This window comes from Zalophus californianus, chromosome 1 (assembly GCF_009762305.2).
Source record: "Zalophus californianus isolate mZalCal1 chromosome 1, mZalCal1.pri.v2, whole genome shotgun sequence".
Lineage (NCBI taxonomy): Eukaryota > Metazoa > Chordata > Mammalia > Carnivora > Otariidae > Zalophus > Zalophus californianus.
The window spans coordinates 18,271,021-18,290,622 of NC_045595.1; the positions used below are offsets into that span (position 1 = coordinate 18,271,021).

Consider the following 19,602-nt stretch of genomic DNA (forward strand, 5'->3'; position numbering starts at 1 on the left):
AAATCCCAGCTTGATCTCTCCTTAGCGCTGAAACCCTGGACAAGTTAGTTAACCTTAGTTCTCTTGTGTATAAAATGGGGACAAAAGAATATCTACCATACAGAATTGACATAAAGGTTAAACATACGTAAAGTACTTAGAAGAGCATCCAACATAGATAGCACTATTTAAGTACTAACTAATATTATTAAAATTAGTTGGGGGAGGGAGTTGAATAGTGCTTTAAATTAACTAGGTCACTACTAAAATTCGGACATCAATTCAGCAAGTTTTTCATTGTGGTATTTATCCTAAGAATTAACCTGCAGGGATAGACAGTAATTCTCAATTACCGGGGGGCAACCATGCAATCTATCTATGGACTGCTGAGTGCCCTGCCACTGCTGCTTTCATACCATTCCCTCCCCCCTGGATCAGAACCACCTCCAGAACAAAAGCAGCAGCAGGATATGAGAGTCACACAAACCATGTGAACTTTTTTGCCAAAAAGGACTCTCCGTCAATCGCAAATGGAAAAGTGATTTGTTTCCTTGAGCCATCAAGGAAAGGCTAAAAGGGCATCAAGGCTAGAAATACCAGTCTCTCTTTCACTGCCCAGATGTTCTACCTTATGTTACAGACATAAGGCATATGGGTAATCATCTCATCTCTTCCACCTGACTCTAAACTCCTGGCAGACAAGACTGTGTCCCGAAACTCTCTGAATGGCTGACACACAGTAGGTACGTATATGTATATATGTGTATGTTGTATTTGCAATTGGATATAAAAAAAGAAGGATTATAGCTCTTTTGTCTCTGTAACATCTATAACTTACAACCATAAATGTTACCCTTTTTCTTGGTAAATGGTTAGTATATATCATGGGAAAAGAACCTATATATCCAGGACAAGTGTGAGACCAAAGAAAACATATGATCCTTACTGCTATTAAGTTACTAACACTGGCAACATTTCTGTGGGACACTGTAAGTATACTATACAAGTTAGATCTGGGCGCTTTCAAAGAGAACAGACCCAACAATACATCTTTTATAATGATGCATATAATATATTCTAAATATATTTCCCCATAAATAAAGAACAACACATATACCTTGTCCTGCCTAAAATCAAATCCTAGGCCACTACTCTCAGGAGAGCCTCTATTTCTCAGGAAACCCCAAGAACAATAAAGTGCAAAAAACAGCAAGTGCAGGTCAGGTGAGGGCAAGGTTAAAGCCTTTGCTGACAGCCTCTAATCTGAAATTAACTCGTCTGTCCCTTTCTCACTTCTCTTCTGACCACCTCCCTTCCTCAGTTCTCCCTTCTCTCTGCTGCTGGGGCATTCAGGTATCTTTTCTCAGAGTTGAAAATTAGGAGGTCTGTTATGAGACTTCGAAATTAAGCTCTCAATGATGTCCATGGCACAAATGAGTAAGACCACCACCAAGGCCAAGCACCTCATCCTTTTGTTACCTATTCAGAGAAGGACATTCCAGTGTAGGTGACCTATACTCACTCACTACACTGGTACAGAATGTGTCATATCTCCCCTCTGATAAGAGCATCATGACTGAGTGGAATTTCCTTCTGAAGAAGGCAGCTCTCATAATATAGCCCCAACAACATTACAAAATGCCTGACATGTGACTGACTCTAAATACCTAATCACACCTACAGTTCTGGCTCAGAAAGGAACAAAGGAGAGATATATGAACATAATTGGTTCTCTACCATGCTGTTACATATTTCAGTTTTCCACCTCCATTATAAAAGAATGGCAGAGGTCAACTGAAACTTACATTTCCCCATATTTATTTTCTTCGACAATTAGTTGCATTCCCATAAAATACTGAGACTGCTTGAATTCTGAAGACTGTACTGGAATCATAGCTACTGTGTCAACGCAATTTTTTAAAAAAGTATGGAGAACCATGTAGCAAAACCTTTTTTTGTCTCAAATCTGGGAGAAAATAAATACAAACAAACACAAATATGCCCAAAAGTTACAAATTAGGTTTACAGAATCAGAAAACCTTCATACAAACGTTGTTTGATAAAGGCAGGCCCTAAATCTTCCTAGTGACTTATTTCCCCTCATTATTCCAAGTTTCAGTAATCAGGAAGCTTAAGCCTCATCTGAAGCCTGATATTAGATATAAAGGAAAACCACAACAACTTCTTTTTCTGGAAACAACTTTTCTTTAGTTTTCAGGGTAGAATTATAATCTAGTTTTCTGGTTTTTGTTTTGGTTGTGGGGGGAAAAGTACAAGTAACACACCCATTTTCTAAGAAAAAATATTCAAATAGTACAGAAAAATACTTTTAAAAAACCCACAAAAAAACAAGAATACTTTCTTGATCTACCAATTTTAAACACTGACCTGTCCAAGGTAAGTTTAGGCCATTTAAATCATCCTCCTCTCATCAACCCCTGCCAGTCACATTGTTATTTTTGCCATGATCACTTTCATAGCTTTAAACTTCTTGTAGACTTATTAAGTTTAGAGTATCTCTAAACTTCCTACTATGTAAAATAAGGAAACTAAAGTCCTGCATCCTCTATTTTTCATAAGCCTTTAGCGAAGGGAGTAGAGCTTCTAATTAATCAATAGTTTACAGCATTTTAGAATACAGCATTTCATACCAAACTAAACTCAGGACATTACTATCTTTTTTTTTAACCAAGGTTCCAAAGTGATAAAATCCATTCTGCTCCGAACAAATGCTACCTGTATTTCTAGAATAGGATCTTAAGATAAATCACTATAAGGGGGCACCTGGGTGGCTCAGTCGTTAAGCGTCTGCCTTTGGCTCAGGTCATGATCCCAGGGTCCTGGGATCAAGCCCCGCATCGGGCTCCCTGCTCTGCAGGAAGCCTACTTGTCTCTCCCTCTCTCCCCCTGCTTGTGTTCCCTCTCTTGCTGTCTGTCAGAAAATAAATTTAAAAATCTTAAAAAAAAAAAAAAAAAAAGACATGGGCGCCTGGGTGGCTCAGATGGTTAAACGTCTGCCTTTGGCGGGATTGAGTCCCGCATCGGGCTCCCTGCTCCTTGGGAGCCTGCTTCTCCCTCCGCTTCTCTCTCTCTCTCCCTCTGTCTTTCATGAATAAATAAATAAAATCTTTAAAAAAAAAAAAGACAAATCACTATAAGAAACTCTAGTCCAACTATAAATTTATTCCAAAAAGGACAAATAAGATGCATATTCAGCTCTCAGAAAGAATGGAATAAGGGGTGCCTGGGTGGCTCGGTCAGTTAAGTGTCCAACTCTTGATCTCAGCTCAGGTCAAGATCTCAGGGTCGTGAGTTCAAACCTCATGTTGGGCCCCATGGAGCCTACTCAAAAAATTAAATTAAATTTTAAAAAGAAAGAATGGAATAAAAACTTGGGAATGTATCTGCTATGAAGTCTCAAAGTTCATTCTTTAAGATTTCATTAAAACAAAACAAAACACCAACAGTTTGAAGAAGGAAAATTCTATAAAACTTAGAAAACGTTGATAAAGGCTCCTCAACATATATTCTTCCTCTTCTTCTTTGCGAAATATCTGAAACATCCTATGATAAAGACACCTTTTGTATTTTAAACAGTTTAGGATACAAAGTATAAAAACCCTCTGCAGTGCTCCAAGCTTAGAGCCCACTGTAGTCAGTGGAGCTTCAAGCAGAAACCACAGCTTCCCAATTCCCATTGCTTTTTTTCTTTCACTAAGCCCCTAGGAGGTTCTCCATTGACTCTGCCTGTACAAGTCCAAAGAATCCTTTGAGAACCAATGAATCAGAGGAAGCTAAAAATATTAACCAATAATGGACTCAATGGAGAACCTAAAAAAATTTTTTTAAGATTTTATTTTTAAGTAATCTCTACACCCAAGGTGGGGCCAAACTCACAACCGAGAGATCAAGAGTCGCATGCTCTACTGACTGAGCCAGCCAGGCACCCCCTGGAGAACATAAAAATTTAATGGAAAAGGCCAATTTGAAAGAACATTCCAATGTGCCCATTTATACAGACTAAAACACACATGGCTTCATTTCTTGTCCTTTTAACCTGCTCACTTGGCAGTATCCACCAGACTGACACATCCCAATAATGAAAATACACTAAGTCAGCATTTGACCTGACACAAAAGTGCTGTTTAGAAGGGGTGGGGGTGGAGGGAAAGCTTCAGAAATAATATTTAAATATTTTAGACCAGTGAGTAAAAAAAAAAAAAAAAAAACAACACAGAAAAATTAAGCAAATTCTCAATAGTGGTGATCATGGTTTCTTCCTTTGTTTTTATGCTCAGAAAAAGCCCTCCCTACCATAAAATCAGGTCGTGAATCACCTACTATTTTTTTTAATGTACAGTGTAATTTTTTAATACAATGCTTTGATCCATTTAAAATTTATTTTGCATAATGTGAGGTACAAGTCTAATTTTATTTTTTCCAAAGAGCAAACAACTCGTCCCTGTATCATTTATTGAATTATTGAAATTCCTTTGCCCACTGACTTGAAATGCCACTGTTATCATATACCAAATTCATATAAAGAAAGTCCATTCCTAAGCATTTACTGAGTGTTCTACAGATCTTTCCATTAACACAGTAGCAAAAAAAAAAAGAGAGAGAGAGAAATGTCAGTCTCTGGAAGATTCCTTGTCCCCTCAACACAAAGTTAATTTAAATTTTTAAATTTAACAACACAAATAAGTTATGTGTGAAAAGGGAACCAATACAATTGTATTTATATATCCCAGTATTGTTTATACGCCTAAGGAAAAAAAACGCAAAAAGACCTGCCAACAGTAGTTATGCCTTGGTGGTAGAATCACAGGACTTAAATTTCTTCCTGTTTAATACTCTCCTGTATTTTCCACAATTTGTATTAAATCAAAAAGGTAATTAAAAATTAATCTTTTTACACAGTGATTATACCACAGTAATAGTAAAGACACAAACAATTCTGGCTGATCATAGCATGATTTTTCCCTCAAAATCTGAAACTCTTAAAGACAAAATCATCAAGCACCAGAGCTTGCGTAATAATGAAGATTGTTAACTTCTTCAAGATGCTGCTCTCAAGAAACACAAGGGTGAGCCTTGGTAATGGAGAAATAGAGAAACTCTCTACCCACCCCAAAGAAGCAAGATTCTTAATTAGCTCCAAGTCAAAGACTTGGTGAGGAGCAGTAAATAAACTGATTAATTAAAATACTTCAGAAAAACATGAAGCTGAAGGGATAGTTGAATACTCCCAGTTTCTGGGAGTCAAAAAGAGCCAGGAAAACACTTTGGGGTTCATTGGGGTAGGGGAGTCTGTAAACAAGCATTTGCTTCTGAATACTTTTAAGCATAGCTGCTTTGCAAAACAATAGACAAACCCCACACCAACAGACGTAGGAAATTTTCACTTGTATACACCTATTAATCACTAGTATTTCCCCTGTACCTTCTACTGGAGCTTAGCACAGTGTCTGACATAGATTTAGGCCCTCAATGTATTAAAGTTATTATTACTTTTATTATTTTATAGCTAGAACACAAGAAGGTATGATGGACAAAGGTTATTCTAAAGGAACAATCTATTACATTTTTTTTCATAGGTCTCTTTGCCAGTTTCTTTCTTTTTTCTATTTAGGTACTAAAGGAAGACTTAAGTACTCACCAGAATCATCCTATCTTGGGTCGCCTCAAATTTCTGATACCTCTTCCCAGTTCCCCATGCAGTTCCACAAGGTGGGTCTTGAATATGAGATGGACTAAAAGAAGAAACTCTGAGCTGCCTCAGAGCCCTGCCTCTTCCTGTTTACCCAGTCATGCTACTGGGCCCCTCTCACGGTTCACATCTACTCTATGTGCAGATGGCTCCTCATAGCTTTGTAAGTCTGGCTTGAAGAACACATTCACATTAAAAAAGAAATCAATTTCTATTTTAAGGAGTTGCAGTCACATTTGTCCTAATTAACATAAAGAATCATTTCAAAGAAGGAAATTGGGAGATACGCTTCTATTCTTAAAAGATACTAAACCAATATAGGGTTTGTGATAGGTATTATCCTATTGGACCATTCATCTACCCCCATGCCTTTACCAGAGGAATCTCTGATTTAGGGGCATTTCTGCCATGGTTCTATTTTTGGACAACACACTTTCAACCAGGATCTTAAATTCACATTCCCACCAAAGACTGATGGGCTGTAAATTGGCACAACCATTTGCATTAACTAGTAAAGCTGACAATATTCCCTCCATATAACCCAGGAATTCTATCCCTAAGTGTGTATGACACACACAAACAGAAAGGTACTTATACAAGAATGTTCACAGTAGTACTGTTAATAACAGTCCAAACCGGAAGGAAACTAGATGTCTATCAATAGTAGAAGAAATAGGGGCACCTGGGTGGCTCAGATGGTTAAGCATCTGCCTTCGGCTCAGGTCATGATCCCAGGGTCCTGGGATCGAGTCCCACATCAGGCTCCCTGCTCCTTGGGAGCCTGCTTCTCCCTCTGCCTCTATCTCCCTGTCTCTCATGAATAGTGTGAGAATATTTATTCTCATGAATAAATAAAATCTTTAAAAAAATACTTTAAAAAAATAGAAGAAATAAGTAAATTGTGATATAGTCACATAGCTGAATACTACAAAGAAACTGGAATGAATGAACTACAGTAGCACACAACATGGATGAAATTAGTAATGCTAAAAGAAGGAAAACATAAAATACAGCGTGATTCCGTTTACATAAAACTCAAAAGCAAACAAAACTTATGTTGCTGAAGGATATGAAGGTGATAAACGTAAAAAGAAAAATACGATTTGTCACAGAAGTCAGAATGAAAATTATCTCTAGTGGTTGAGAAGCTATGACTAGGAAGGGACCAATGAAGGGTGCAATGATGCTAGCACTGTTCTACTTCTTGAGGAGGTGGTAGTTACACAGTGGTTCATTTACTTTTCATTACAATTAACTTTTCATTAAATTTTATACAGATCCACCTGAATTTACAGATAGATATTTCAAAAAAGAAAAAAAAAAGCTTTCTGACACAGCCAACCAGCTCTACCTACAATTTCACTCTAGCCTCAAGTGTGACACCAAAGGTTCATTCCTTCCCCCTTTTCAGCAAAGCAAGAGGTTAATCTATCATTTGTTCATGCAGCCAAAGTCAGAAATCACAATCCAGTGTGACAAATGGAGCATTTAGCCTGGAGAGGACTTAAAACATCTGGAACAAAATGCAGGGCAACTAAGTACAAAGTAACAGAAAAGAACAAGTGTTCATATTAACACCTCATTCTGAGGCTGAGAAATATAAGACTACAGATAAAGAGTGGCCATTTAAAAAGTAGACAAGCAAGAAGCATGACACATAGAGGACAAACCACAACTGATTAAATTAAAAGACAGCATGCAAGCTTTAAGGAAGAGATCCCTGATTCTGAAGCTGTCATAATGGAAGACAGCCATACCTAGAGCCCCTGACTTTGGTTACCTTTTGGGAGCAATTCAAATTTGTAAGAAATTTGAAACCCTATTTGATCTTTTGTGTGAAATGGCAACAATGTAACCTGGAAAGGGAATGTGGACAGCAAAGGTTCATGAAAAGGTACACAAATTATTCATCGCAGAGGGCTGGAAGTAGGACATCTTCTAGTAGGTAAATCTAAGTTAATGAGCTTACAAAAAATATTATCTACAAACACCAATTTAAAAGGCAGATCTCAAACTTAAGAGTTGCAAACAAAAATATCCCAGAATAAGCAGGCCTAAAAGTATATTAAAATGTTAAGCCTATCTCAAACTTTACTGCTTTTCTTTGAACCATTTAAGGACCTTAAAAAAGCTGATGTGTCCTAATGCTAAAACCTGAAAGTTGCATTGACTTACATTTCAAGAGAAGAAAAGTGTTCAAGCAGCAAACTGTGGCTGGATTCAAAGATGCAGTTCTCCCACATCTTCAATTTCCCAGCACTTAGTAGTTTCTGTCAGACAGCACCCAAAATGATTGGCAGGATTTGTAATGTTTCAATACTACGAGGAAAAAGACTGCACACATATTTCCAGCATATGAATGATTTTAACTCACCAGTCACCATGTTGCATGTATTTCTGCTGCTTGTCCTGAGTTCTTAAGACTTGTAACATTCTGAAGAAGATAGAACAAAGAAGTCCTTTCCATCCTAAGCCTCTTTTTAAATTTTAACTTTGTTGTTAAAATACAGTATATTAAAAGAACTACCCCCATCATTATTAAATGTGGTTGCTAATTTTACTTCCTCTTAGCTTTTTCCTTCAACTTAATTAAGCAAGACTGTAAAACAGTCTGATGTCTTGTCTTTGAAAAAAGAAGTGCATACTTCTCTAGGACAAACCTAGAACTCCCCTAGTACCAGAACAACAAAAAAATCTGAAAAGAATTGAAATTCTACATCAAAAGTGACTTCTGCAGTGATATATGAACAGATTTTAGAAATTTCTGCTGGGGAATTTTGTAATTATAAAAGAAGGCAAAGCACAGATTTCTCAGGTTGTTTAATTTTGTTCTCGGCAACTTTTTGGCTGATCGATAGCGGGTCTTCCTTAGTCTAACAGAATACAAATAAGCCCCTCCCACCCGCCCAGAAGAAAAGGCTGCATTTAAAGATTTGAAGTGGAATTTTAAAGCTCGGGTAGTTTCACGACCACAGAAGAGGATCCCCTTCCGGAGCGCACAGAGGTGACGTGTAGGAATTGCGCTTATGCAAGAATTACTTTACAATGACAAGAAAGCAGGTACCGCTGAAGAGCCTTCCAGGATTAACCTTCCCTCTCCAGCACAAAGCACCAGAACAAGGTGAGGAAACTCGAGGGGGCTCGCTGCCCTCACAGACCTACAGGGCTCAGTTTCAGAAACGGGGCAGCACCCTCCCCGCACATTGGCCTCAGGTCACTGCATTCTTCGAGAAGAACGAGCAATCTCGCCCGCCTCGCAGAAGAGCGAAGCCTCCAGTCAGACGGCAAAGCCGGTTGGTTTCTCCCCAGGCCTAGGCCACGACGGTCCGGGGACGTCACCAGAGCAGGAAGGGCCCAACCCACAACCTTCCTCACACTGCGAGCCGCCCGCCAGCTCGCCGCCGCTCCACGCAGCAGAGGTGTCCTGCGCGTCCTCGCGGCGGCGGCGCCGCCACCCAACAGCAGGGCGCGCGCCCCGAAGCCGGGGGTCGCGGGCGGGCGCGCGCCACAAAAAGCCGCTCTTGCCCAAGAGCCGCAGCACCAGGAGCGGAGATATCCTAACCGGGAACGCGCACGTCGGCGGCCACGCGCGCCCCAAGGGCCGCACAGCGCGCGCGCGCCCGCGTATAAACAGGCCCGGCCGTGCGCGAGCACCAGGGCGCGTTCGCGCGCCGCGCCCACCCGAGTCCCCGACCTGCCTCTCCCCACCCCACAAGGGGCGGGGGCGCGCGAGCCCAGGGACATTCTCCGCTCCGGAGCCGCCCCGAGGTCTCCTGGGCCCAGCGGCAGCGGCCCGCCCGCCCGCCCCCGCCCGCCGTTGTGTGGGGTGGGCCCGCTGTCTCAGGCCCGCAGGTTCGCCGCATCCCTGTCCCCACTGCAGCCCTCACCCGGCGACGTCGTTGTCGCCGCCGCCGCCGCTCTACCCGCCGGCCCCGCCGCACCGCTCGGGGCCCCGGTTCCGCCGTCGCCGCTCCAAGACCGACAGGATTTTCCCCTCACAGCTCCCTGGGCGCCATCTTACATTCAACCCTCACAGCCAATGGGTGCCGAATGCTCCTCTCGCGATAACCGAAGCGTCGGATCCCGCGAGAATTGAGACTGCCTCCTGGCCAACCTTAAAGGGAACGCTTCTGCCCAGACGAGAGGCCGGGCCTCCGGCTGCAGAAACGGCGAGTAGCGCCAGGGGTGTAGGGCGGAGCGCCCCGCCTTCGGACGCCCCTCCATGCTGGGCGGAGTCAGGGCCGGAGTTCGGCCTTTCGAGTTCGAGCCTGGGCGGGTTGGGGCTCCAAGCTTGCTCTCTGGACCCTTCTGCAGCGTGCCTGGGCCTCCTTCAGTCGCGTAGCCCCACGTGGGGCGGGGCCCCGTCTCTTGCTTAAGGTAGCCCCCACAGCCCCTGACCTGGGCTCTGCGCCCCCGTACCATCGTCCCACCTGGGAAGCCCGGAGTCCCTCTCGTGCAGGAGTCCTTAACATTTGGGAACCCCCTCCTCAATCCGCTGCCGTCCTAATGCAGCCTTCCGCAACCCAGTCCACCTTAAAGCGGGCCTCTAGTAGCCTGGTGTTTGTATACAGGGAAAATGTGGAGGGTGTTAAAGCTGCAGGCACACGCGAGTAGCCCACACTGCCCCAGAGGGCAACCAGTTGGCTATAGACTTTTTTTTTAAAGGGCATCAGGGCCTTTGCACTTTTTCCTCCTGCCCTGGCAAACATCGCCTTGGTCCTTAGGGGTTCCCTAAGGAGTCACCTCCTGAGAGTAGTCTGAGGCACAGGATTGGTCAGGAACTTCCTCCCGCCTTGCACAGGCCCCAGGGAGACCTCTCTTGCACAGTGCCTGGTCACCCTCTGTCTGCCCAACTAGACGGTCAACTTAGAAGGCCACCGCACAAGTCTTCCTCTTCTCATTGTGCCTGGCACGTGGTAGGCACTTGATAATTATTTGCTGAATGATTGGACTGAGAACCAGGTCTGTTTTCATCTACCTAGGCACACAGGCAAACACAAACCCTCCAGATCCCTCTAGCACAAGGTTGCTAACAGTGGAGCAGCACCCAGAGCCTGCCAGCACCCCCAGACCAGGTGCAGAGGATTTCGAATCAGGCCCAGGTCCCTGCCCTAGAGCACTAAGAAGTGCACCAGTGGCTTCAAAGATGTCAGTACTGTTCTGTGTGCAGTGCACCTCCTCCTACCCCAGCAAGTCTCTAAGGTCCTCAGGAGCTGGAAGTGCAGACAGATAACACACAGACTCCAGGGGATTTAGCTGTTCTTTATTGATATGGAGTCTGGGTACCCCTAGCCTCCAGAAGCATGAGGTAGTTCCACGGGGCTTCCTTACAGCTCACACCTTTCCTGGGTCCTCCTTCAGTGTGACAGTCCGGTTGAAGACAAGCTGGATGGCAGATGGGGAAGAATGACGACCAAGCCAGAACCAGGCTAGGAGGCCCAGACCTCACCAGACCCTACCCTCACCTCATCCCAGAGGAGCTGAGGGTCAGGACACTCGGGTTCTCAATAACTATGACTTTGGGTAGAGGACTGGATGGCTCTGGGCCTCCATTTTATAAGGATTTTAACAACCACCATGCCTGAACCCTACACCTTGAGGCATAAGAAAGGCAGAGTCCATACAAAATTTTGTGCATGGACCTCTGAACCTGTTTCCTCATCAGTAAAACATGAATCCCATCTCAGGTGGTAAGGATTAACTAAGGGAATGTTGGCAGAGCACTTGGCACAGTAAATGGCATCCACCACTGTCACTGTTGTGCAAAGGGCAGGCAGGTAAATTCAAGCACCTGTCCCTGGCAGCTGTCTGGATCCACGGAGAAGTAGCCAAGCCGCTCAAACTGGAACTTGTCAAAGGGCTTTGCCAGGGCCACAGAGCAGTCCACTAACGCTGCCTCCACCACTTGTAGCGATGCCTGTGGGCAGGGAATTCAGGTGGCCATCCAGCCAGAGAGACCCACCACCCTCACTTTATACCCCACGAGCCTACCGGGTTCACGTCACTTAAGAATCCACCAGGCACCTCAGCAGGATCCTCAGGGTTCTTGTGCTGAAATCTGCAGCCAGAAGGAAGGTTAAGACTCCAGCTGGGTAGCCACAGCAGGCAATGCCCATCTTGTATCTGCCTGCACCCCAGCTCTGTTCACTCACAGTCTCTCATAAAGGCGAATCTCACAGGTCAGAGGCTGTGACACCCAGTGAATAAAGGCCTTGGGCTTTTCTCCAGCATCCGCCTGTCTACACGTCACTTCCAGGCTCTCTACACAGCCAGTGGGGCCCTGGAAGTCAAGCGGCCTACAATTAGACCCAGGGACCACTACTAGAACTGGAGGCTGCACGCACCCAGATCCTCTCCGCAGCAGGCACTGAGGTAGGAAGGCTGCAGCTCGCGCTCACCTTGAAAACATTCTGCAGCTCGATGACGTAGCCTGTATGCCTCAGGCCCACAGGCTGGCCCCATGCCAGGCGCTTATAGCCCGGCTCTGGCTCCTAGAGGTAGGAAGTGGTGTGGACACAAGAGACTGCACAGGTCAAAAAGGCAGAAGCCCCCCACCGCCCCCCATTTCTGGCAGGGGCTGGTTCACCTGAAGTAGGAAGTAGGTGAACTGACAGGAGAGATGAAGAGATCTCAGGACAGGGCTCAGCAGCAAACAGGACCCTTCACACCCCCCACTTACTTCTTTGAAATCAGTCCTTTCAATGAAGACCATGGGTCCAAAGGGAACGTGATGGAAGCCCTTAGTCTCATCAGCTGGGAAGTTGGGAACCTGGACATCTAAGGACTACAGCAGGAGATAGGTGGCTGAGTCACACTAGGTACTGGGACCCCCATGCCCAGACCCAGGTGCACCCCCCCCCAACACACACACATAGAGGCACACCTACCTTGGTAGCAGGAAAGTTGGTGATGATGACCTGTAATGGCTCCAGCACAGCCATAGCCCGTGGGGCTGTATCATTCAGCACATCACGCACACAGGCTTCTAACAGATGGGGTTCCATCGTGGTCTGTGCCACTGTCACCCCCACCTAGCAGGAAAGATCAGCATCACTCACAGCCACAGCCACAAACTGCTCTGCTCGGCCCCCACCTGCCCACGCAGCCCACTGGGCTATACCCGAGCACAAAAGTTGTTGATGGCCTCAGGCGGAAAGCCCCGCCGTCGTAAGGCTGTGAGTGTGAAGAGCCGTGGGTCGTCCCAGTCCCTGTGGGCAAGGAGGTGGTAAGAAGGCCTTTGGCAGTATATGCCACTAGTTACTTCCAACCTTCAGTGAGGCAAACAATCATGCCTACCGCACAGCACAAGCTGCCACAAGCTGGAGAATCTTCCTCTTAGACACAACAGCATAGTGAAGGTTGAGACGGCCGTACTCCCACTGAACAGGGCAATAGACATCCAGTGCATTACACAGCCAGAAGTAGGAAGAGCGTCTGAGGTAGGAGAGTAGAGTCAGGTCTGGCCACCTCAGACCAGAGAGAGACCATAGGAAGGGCTGCTGGAATCCCACTGGCCCTACCCACCCCATGGGCCCAGCTCCCTCACCGGGCCTGGAATTCCTTGGTGCAGAGTGAGTGGGTGATGTGCTCGATGGAGTCACAGAGGCAGTGTGTGTAGTCATAGGTTGGATAGATGCACCTGCAGGGCACAGACAATAGGCCCCACCATCCAGCCCCACTGTGCCATACCCATGGCCCACCACCCCACTCTACAAATCCACAGCCCCACCCCATGCTCACACCCACCAGGTGTCACCCGTGCGATGGTGTGGTGTATACTTGACTCGATAGGCCACGGGGTCCATCTTGCCATCCTCCATCACCAACTTCATGCGCAGCGTGGCCTCACCCTCCGCAAACTTGCCCTTGCGCATTGCCTGACAGGAGCAAGGGCTCAGAATGCCTCTCAGCACAGGGGCATCTCCTCCTCAGCACCCACCCAGACCCAACTGCCCCTCCAGAACCCCACCTCAAAGAGCAGCAGTGACTCCTCTATGGGACGGTCTCTCCAGGGTGAGGGCAACGAGTTATGGCCTTTGAGCTCCTCTCCTCGCTGGTGGCACACATAGGCCTGGCCCCTATGGGGAAGAGGGATGAGTGCCCAGGATGGCTATGTCCTGGGCAGCTTGCCTGGCTCTACATGACAGCCCCAGCCTCACCTATGGATGAGCTCCACGGCCCAGACATACAGCTGGTCAAAATAGTCAGAGGCATATGTAACCTTGTAAGGAGTGTAACCTGGGGCAGAAAAAGGCACGGTATGAGCAACTAGCCAGGGACACCCAATGGCAAGCCATAGCCCAAGGAGAGGCCCACTGACCACCAGGTCTTTCTTCCCAGCCCTTGCCCAGCCCATACCCAGCCAAGACACCATGTCGCAGATGGCAGTGAAGAACTTTGCTTCCTCCTTCTCAGGGTTGGTGTCATCAAAGCGCAGAAAACAGATCCCGTTGTTGGCCTAGGAATCATAGAATCTGTGAGCTCTCACATCATCAGCTTCCAGAGTCCAACTCATCAAACTGGGACATTCTCAGAGCTCTCCCATGTCAGAACTGAAAATGCCTTCAGGAGTTTTACTCATTTTCTTATATCTGAATGCCTTAAACAAAGCCTCCTACACCAACTCCAGACATCCTCTTTCTAAGCCTGAGGAGTTGCACTGGGCACTTCACCAAAGTTGAACTCACTGCCTCACCTACAGCTTTTTTCCCATGAGCCCAATGGACTCCTGGCCTCGTATCACATATGTGATTCCCTTCCATGGCTTCTGTCTGCTCTGGGCACATTATAGGAGCAGCAGGAAAGGCAGGGACACCTTTCTGGTATCCAGTCTTGGGAGCAGCAAGTGGTCACCCTGACTGCCAGATCCCCACACACTCACCTTGGCATAGCCAAAGTTGAAATTGATGGCTTTGGCATGTCCTATGTGCAGGATTCCATTGGGTTCCGGCGGGAACCGGGTCCGTACCTGAGATAAGGGAAATGGGAACAGAGGAATTATGCCAGAACTGAGATTACCCTCAAGGAACAGATGCCCCTTCCCAGGGAGGCCACGGTGATAGGTTCGATGGAGCAGTATAAAGGCAGCCCAGGTCCCTTGGCAAGTGACGGCACTAACTTGCCCAACAGTACTTCCACACACCTGTCCTCCAGTGATCTCCAGGTGCTGCTTCAGTAGGTCCATGGTGTGTGGAGTGGTCACATAGCCTGGGGTCTTATAGTTCTCACCTGCCAGGGCCAGAACAAGCTTGAGGACTGGGCTGCAACCCACGGCTCCCTACCCTGGCTATAAGAGTTGCTATCAAGATCGCACCCTCCCCAGGATTTTGATCTGCCAGCTCACCAGGTCTGTGGAACTTAAGTGCCTCCCCTCGGAGCTGCTCCATCAAAGACAGGCCCTGATCAGCAGCCTCACCTGTGAAGAATAGAGCAAAGAAAACTTACCCTCTGATCCTCTGAATACAACTACCCCATCCAGCTCAGGGAAGTACCTCTCGGTACTTCCTAAATCCCACAACCAGAAGAGAACCAGGCAGGTCCCTCTTTCCCCAACCCCAGAGACAAGAGATACAGAGCCAGACTTCTCAGTTTCCTCATGTTAGCGCCTGGCAGCGGAAGGCAGGGTGATGAATAAGCTAATGGCCTGAGGCTATAAGAACCCATCAGGAGGAAAGCCTAGAAGTCAGGGAGCTGAATGTGACAGGGACCTCAAACCTCTCACCATTCTCCATCAAGTCCTTTGCTGTCCTCCGGTCTTTTTCTTCTGGCCGAGCTTTTGACACCTGAGAGAAGCCCAGAAGTTGGGTCAGGGTCTCAGGATCACTGGGGTCAGATACTCCCTTCCCCAGCCTGAAGTCTCACCCTACCCCACCTCATCCCCAGGGACCCAGGACCATACTCAGCCCCACCTTGGGTTTCTTCTCCAGATCAGTCTCTGTCTTGGGACCCAGAAGGTGAAGAACCTGAGCAGAAACCAGAATCAGGGCTGAAACAGGAGTGTTCTGTTTCAAGGAGCCCCTGACCCCACCTACCCACATAAGGGCTTCCTGGCCTGCCTACCAACACTGCCTTGAAGAACCTACCTAGCCCATCCCATTTCTGCTCCTCACATGGTTCTGCTGGCCTCAAATGCTCTTTCCCCCCGAGAGTCCAAAAGCTGGTGACAAAACAGGTAACAAAAACTGCCATTTACAGAGAGGAACTGTGGGCTCAGCATCAAGACAACAAACTACCTCAGCCATCAGCCTTTTGTGATTCTCAACCACCATCTGAGATAACAGCCATATCACCTCTATTTACAGGATAAGAAAACTGAGGTTCAGAGGACAGCAACTCACCCGAAAATAGGCACAATCCAGAGGCCCAAGTCTTTTACTGCCCACCAAGGTGCTGCTCCTCCACACTAGGCTATACTATCCACCATAAGAATAGGGACAGGGTCTGTTCCCCTCCCACCCCCATGTATCCCTCAGTGGACTCTAGGCACTGTCCATGGCAGGGTCTTTGCCTGCTTCAGCTCAAGGAGTTGCCCACCTGCATGTCCACTTCGTGCTTGATCGTTCTGCCATCTGCCCACTTGAGCACAGCTCGAGCCTCTCCTAGAAACATGAGCACAAGGAGCTGCAGAAAGGCCAAGAAGGACACTTCCTACTCTCTTTCACAAGAAAAAGTCCTGGCTGACCTCAAGAACCAGAGCCTGGGCCCAGCTGGACCACTTTTAAAATGTTCCTATTCCTCCCTCTCACTTATGCCCAGAAAAGAAGGTATGACCGTAGAGAACAACATAGTCCCCTGCCCCAGGCCCTGCTCACCCATCAGCAGTCCCATGTTGAAACGATAACGCTCCTCCAGGAGCTGGGGCCGGTGACGATTTATGGTGGCCTCCACCTGCAGAAAGACAAACCACGTGGTTCAGAAAGGTGTCCTTCAGAAATGCTCTAGGGGCCCACACTCTCACCCTGGCTCTTCCTGGGTGGAGAAGCTGAGCCACTCCTTTCCAGGGTCAGTACTAAGGAGGTACCCAATGCCTAAGGAAAGACTCACAGCCTCTTCAATCTGCTCTGGGGTCACCATGACACCCACACCACATTCCTGCTCAAAGTCCTCAGTGTTGATGGGGTCCAAGGGATGACTTCGCACATACTCAAGGGCAGCTGAGAAAGGAGAACCAATGAGTGGCATCTCAGCTCCAAGAAGTAGTTACACAAGGCCCTAGCCCCATGAAACCCCAATAATCACAAGGTGGCTTCCTCAGAGGTTAAGCCTTGCACCATCCTAGAAAAGCTCTGAAAGAATAGTGCTTTTTTTTTTTTTTAAATATTTATTTAAGAGAGAGAATGAGAAAGAGAGAGCACGAGAAGGGGTAGGGTCAGAGGGAGAAGTAGACTTCCCGCTGAGCAGGGAGCCGGGTGCAGGACTCGATCCCGGGACTCCAGGATCATGACCTGAGCCGAAGGCAGTCGCTTAACCAACTGAGCCACCCAAGCGCCCTTAAAGAATAGTATTCTGAGCGAGGCTCTCCCTCAGATCTACACAGTTCCCCAGTCAGTCTCACCAGGGGTGACCCTCTCCACTCTTCATTGCCAGGGCCTCGGTTTAGAGAGGAGTGCAGTGGGAGCGTATAGAGAGACACTGGGGGACTTGGCAGAAAGGGCAGACAGGGGTATTTGCTGAAGGGAGGAGTTGGGAGGTGGAAGTGGCAGGGCAGGCAGGGGTCTCACCGCTCAGCTGGAGCTCGGTGTGGATCTTCTTATTGGCTACGTAGCTCACAAGGAAAGAAAGACGCCGGGGATCCCTGAGTCGGGATGCCAAGCCATATAGCAGGGTCCCGGTAGCTTTGTCGATGGTGGAGCCCAGAGTCTGCTGCGCCTGGGGTCCAAGGGGTCAGGAGAGAAGCCCCACGCCCAGTAAGAAAAACATGAGCTAGACAAGGTTGGTAGGTCGGGGTCGGAATTGGGACCCGGTCCGGCACTGGAGCACAGTCGGCAGCCAGGGCCAAGGGCAGAGGGACTCCCACCTGGGTCGCCGCCTCGCGCAGCTGCGCGCTCAGAGCCGTGTTCTTGAGGGTCTCCCGGGCCTTATGCTCGCTCAGACCAAGGCCGGTGAAGAGCGACAGCGAGTCCAGAGCCGCCATTGCTGGGACACCGGAAACCGAAAGAAAACTTTGGAGCCAATCTGCACGTTGGCATTAGCCCACTGACCAATAGGAGAATGAAGCCGCCAGGGAGAGCCAATGGTAGCCTTCCTGGAAAGAGGGGGCGGGCTATCCAGGCTCGTCGGCGCCATTTAAAAGACAGAGGCCGCCCAAACCGCTTTTTCCGGGCGCTTCACTTCCGTCTTCGTGCTGAGGGTCACTTGAAGGAGTGAAGTGGTAGGGGGCGGCAGGACTTTAGGGGAGATTTGCCGCGGACCTGGAGGGAAGGTGTCCTGCACAGAAGCAGGAAACCCTGGGACTATCCCATTTCTGTTGTTGGGAGCAACTGCGAGTTCCTATCACATTTCTGACGTCACAGCTTTGGTGTTGTCATGGAAACAGTTGGGGGGGGGACAAAAAACAACGAACCCCGGGAAACCGGTCAAGACTCCAGCACAGATAATGTGCGAATGGCAGATAGAGGGGCTCCCTAAGTCCGGCACTTTTCAGGCGCCCACCTAGACAACACCTGGTTAGGAGACAGAGGGACCTCGAAGGTGTTCTCTACAATGATTTGATTTAAAATCCTCTGACAGGGGCGCCGGAGTGGCTCAGTTGGTTAAGCAACTGCCTTCAGCTCAGGTCATGATCCCACGGTCCTGGGATCGAGCCCCGCATCGGGCTCCCTGCTCGGCCGGAAGCCTGCTTCTCCCTTTCCCACTCCCCCTGCTTGTGTTCCCTCTCTCGCTGTCTCTGTGTCAAATTAATAAAATCTTTAAAATATACAATCTTCTGACATACTTACCCTCCCTTGCCAAAGCACGCAAATGTCACAAAAACTGCAAGCAAATTAGACCTTGAAATCCATCTGCAAGTGTTTGACAAGATATTTTATTGAAGTTGGGATAGGGTGGGGCAGAGGAGATACAATCTTCATGATGAGACCTATTGTGCTTGGAATCTCCCCACAGCCTCTCACTGGACTTCAAGGACCTGCTGAGAATCAGGCTAAAAGAGAACTATTTTCTTTGTGGAACTGGAGCTGCTGGGATGGTGAGAAGATCCCCAAATTTGGGATTGGAACTCAGGCTCTTTGAGGCCTTGGTATCACTAATAACTTGAGGACCTTCAAGAATGGGGCAGGATACTGACCGCAATCTATCCATATTCTGTGTCCTGCTTTGTGGCCATATCCCACTAATGACCAACTTCCATTTCTGGGCCTACATCTGGGTCCCACATGATGACCACATCCAGGTTCTGCCCAGGGCCACACACTGCATCAATATCTAAGTCCAGTTCTGTGTCTTGGCTCCCAAGACTCCAGCCTGATGTCCAGCCCAGGCAAGGCAAGGTGCAGGCATTGAGTACAGTGGTGCCATATACAGGCACCACAAAGGAGAGTCTTAGCCATACCACCCACCCCTTTGCTGAGTCCACAGCTGCAGGTACCTAGCCCACAACAAAGGTGCCTATGATGAGCACAGTGCCTGCCACATCCACTGTCCCCTCTGTACTTGATGCCACCAAAGGATTTATTACAGCACCATCACTACCACCACGGAGTCTTGCAGGTCTGGTGTTGGCTCCCTTAATGGAGTCAGGGCCTACATCCCCTTTTCTGGTTCTCTCATGGTGCCTACCCCGGGAATCCTGTGGCTCCATGTCACAGGATGAGACAGTGGCCCCACCAATGCTACCAAGAATGCCACAAGAGGCAGTGGCAGGCTAGCCAGTCTTCTGGAGCCCTATGACTTGCACAGAATAGAGCCATGACATT

General features: G+C 47.7%; 2 protein-coding genes across 5 annotated transcripts in view; both read right to left on the reverse strand.

Annotated features, from left to right (window-relative positions):
- Positions 1–9,735, reverse strand: part of QRICH1 (glutamine rich 1) — a 53,937-nt gene extending 44,202 nt beyond the window's left edge. The window contains exons 1-4 of one of the 4 annotated variants that reach the window (XM_027583418.2): positions 9,577–9,735; positions 8,064–8,123; positions 7,865–7,959; positions 5,639–5,858 (exon numbers count right to left, since the gene is read on the reverse strand). The gene's annotated coding sequence lies outside the window, so the exon portion shown is untranslated. Of the gene's footprint in view, positions 1–5,638; positions 5,863–7,864; positions 7,960–8,063; positions 8,124–9,576 lie in introns of all 4 variants that reach the window. The other 3 variants (XM_027583419.2, XM_027583420.2, XM_027583417.2) reach the window with 3 other exon arrangements.
- A 1,196-nt stretch (positions 9,736–10,931) lies between these two features.
- QARS1 (glutaminyl-tRNA synthetase 1) lies at positions 10,932–18,155 on the reverse strand. The gene is made up of 24 exons (XM_027584462.2): positions 17,706–18,155; positions 17,410–17,557; positions 16,733–16,842; positions 16,501–16,576; positions 16,223–16,287; positions 15,598–15,651; positions 15,411–15,471; positions 15,033–15,104; positions 14,832–14,917; positions 14,571–14,657; positions 14,048–14,147; positions 13,849–13,927; positions 13,659–13,767; positions 13,436–13,566; positions 13,236–13,328; positions 12,986–13,123; positions 12,810–12,897; positions 12,577–12,720; positions 12,369–12,473; positions 12,088–12,180; positions 11,842–11,969; positions 11,681–11,747; positions 11,481–11,606; positions 10,932–11,074 (listed from the first exon to the last, which is right to left on the reverse strand). The coding sequence occupies exons 1-24, from the start codon at positions 17,820–17,822 to the stop codon at positions 11,024–11,026; spliced, it is 2,328 nt and encodes a 775-aa protein (XP_027440263.1). The 5' UTR covers positions 17,823–18,155; the 3' UTR covers positions 10,932–11,023.
- Between the last annotated feature and the right edge of the window lie 1,447 nt (positions 18,156–19,602).

Coding starts and splice junctions, on each gene's coding strand:
- QARS1 (XM_027584462.2), bottom strand. CDS start 17,822: ATGGCGGCTCTGGACTCGCTGTCGCTCTTCACCGGCCTTGGTCTGAGC. Junction 13,768..13,848: donor GCCGTGGAGCTCATCCATAG/GTGAGGCTGGGG, acceptor TCTTCCCCATAG/GGGCCAGGCCTATGTGTGCC. Junction 13,567..13,658: donor AGTCACTGCTGCTCTTTGAG/GTGGGGTTCTGG, acceptor TGCTCCTGTCAG/GCAATGCGCAAGGGCAAGTT.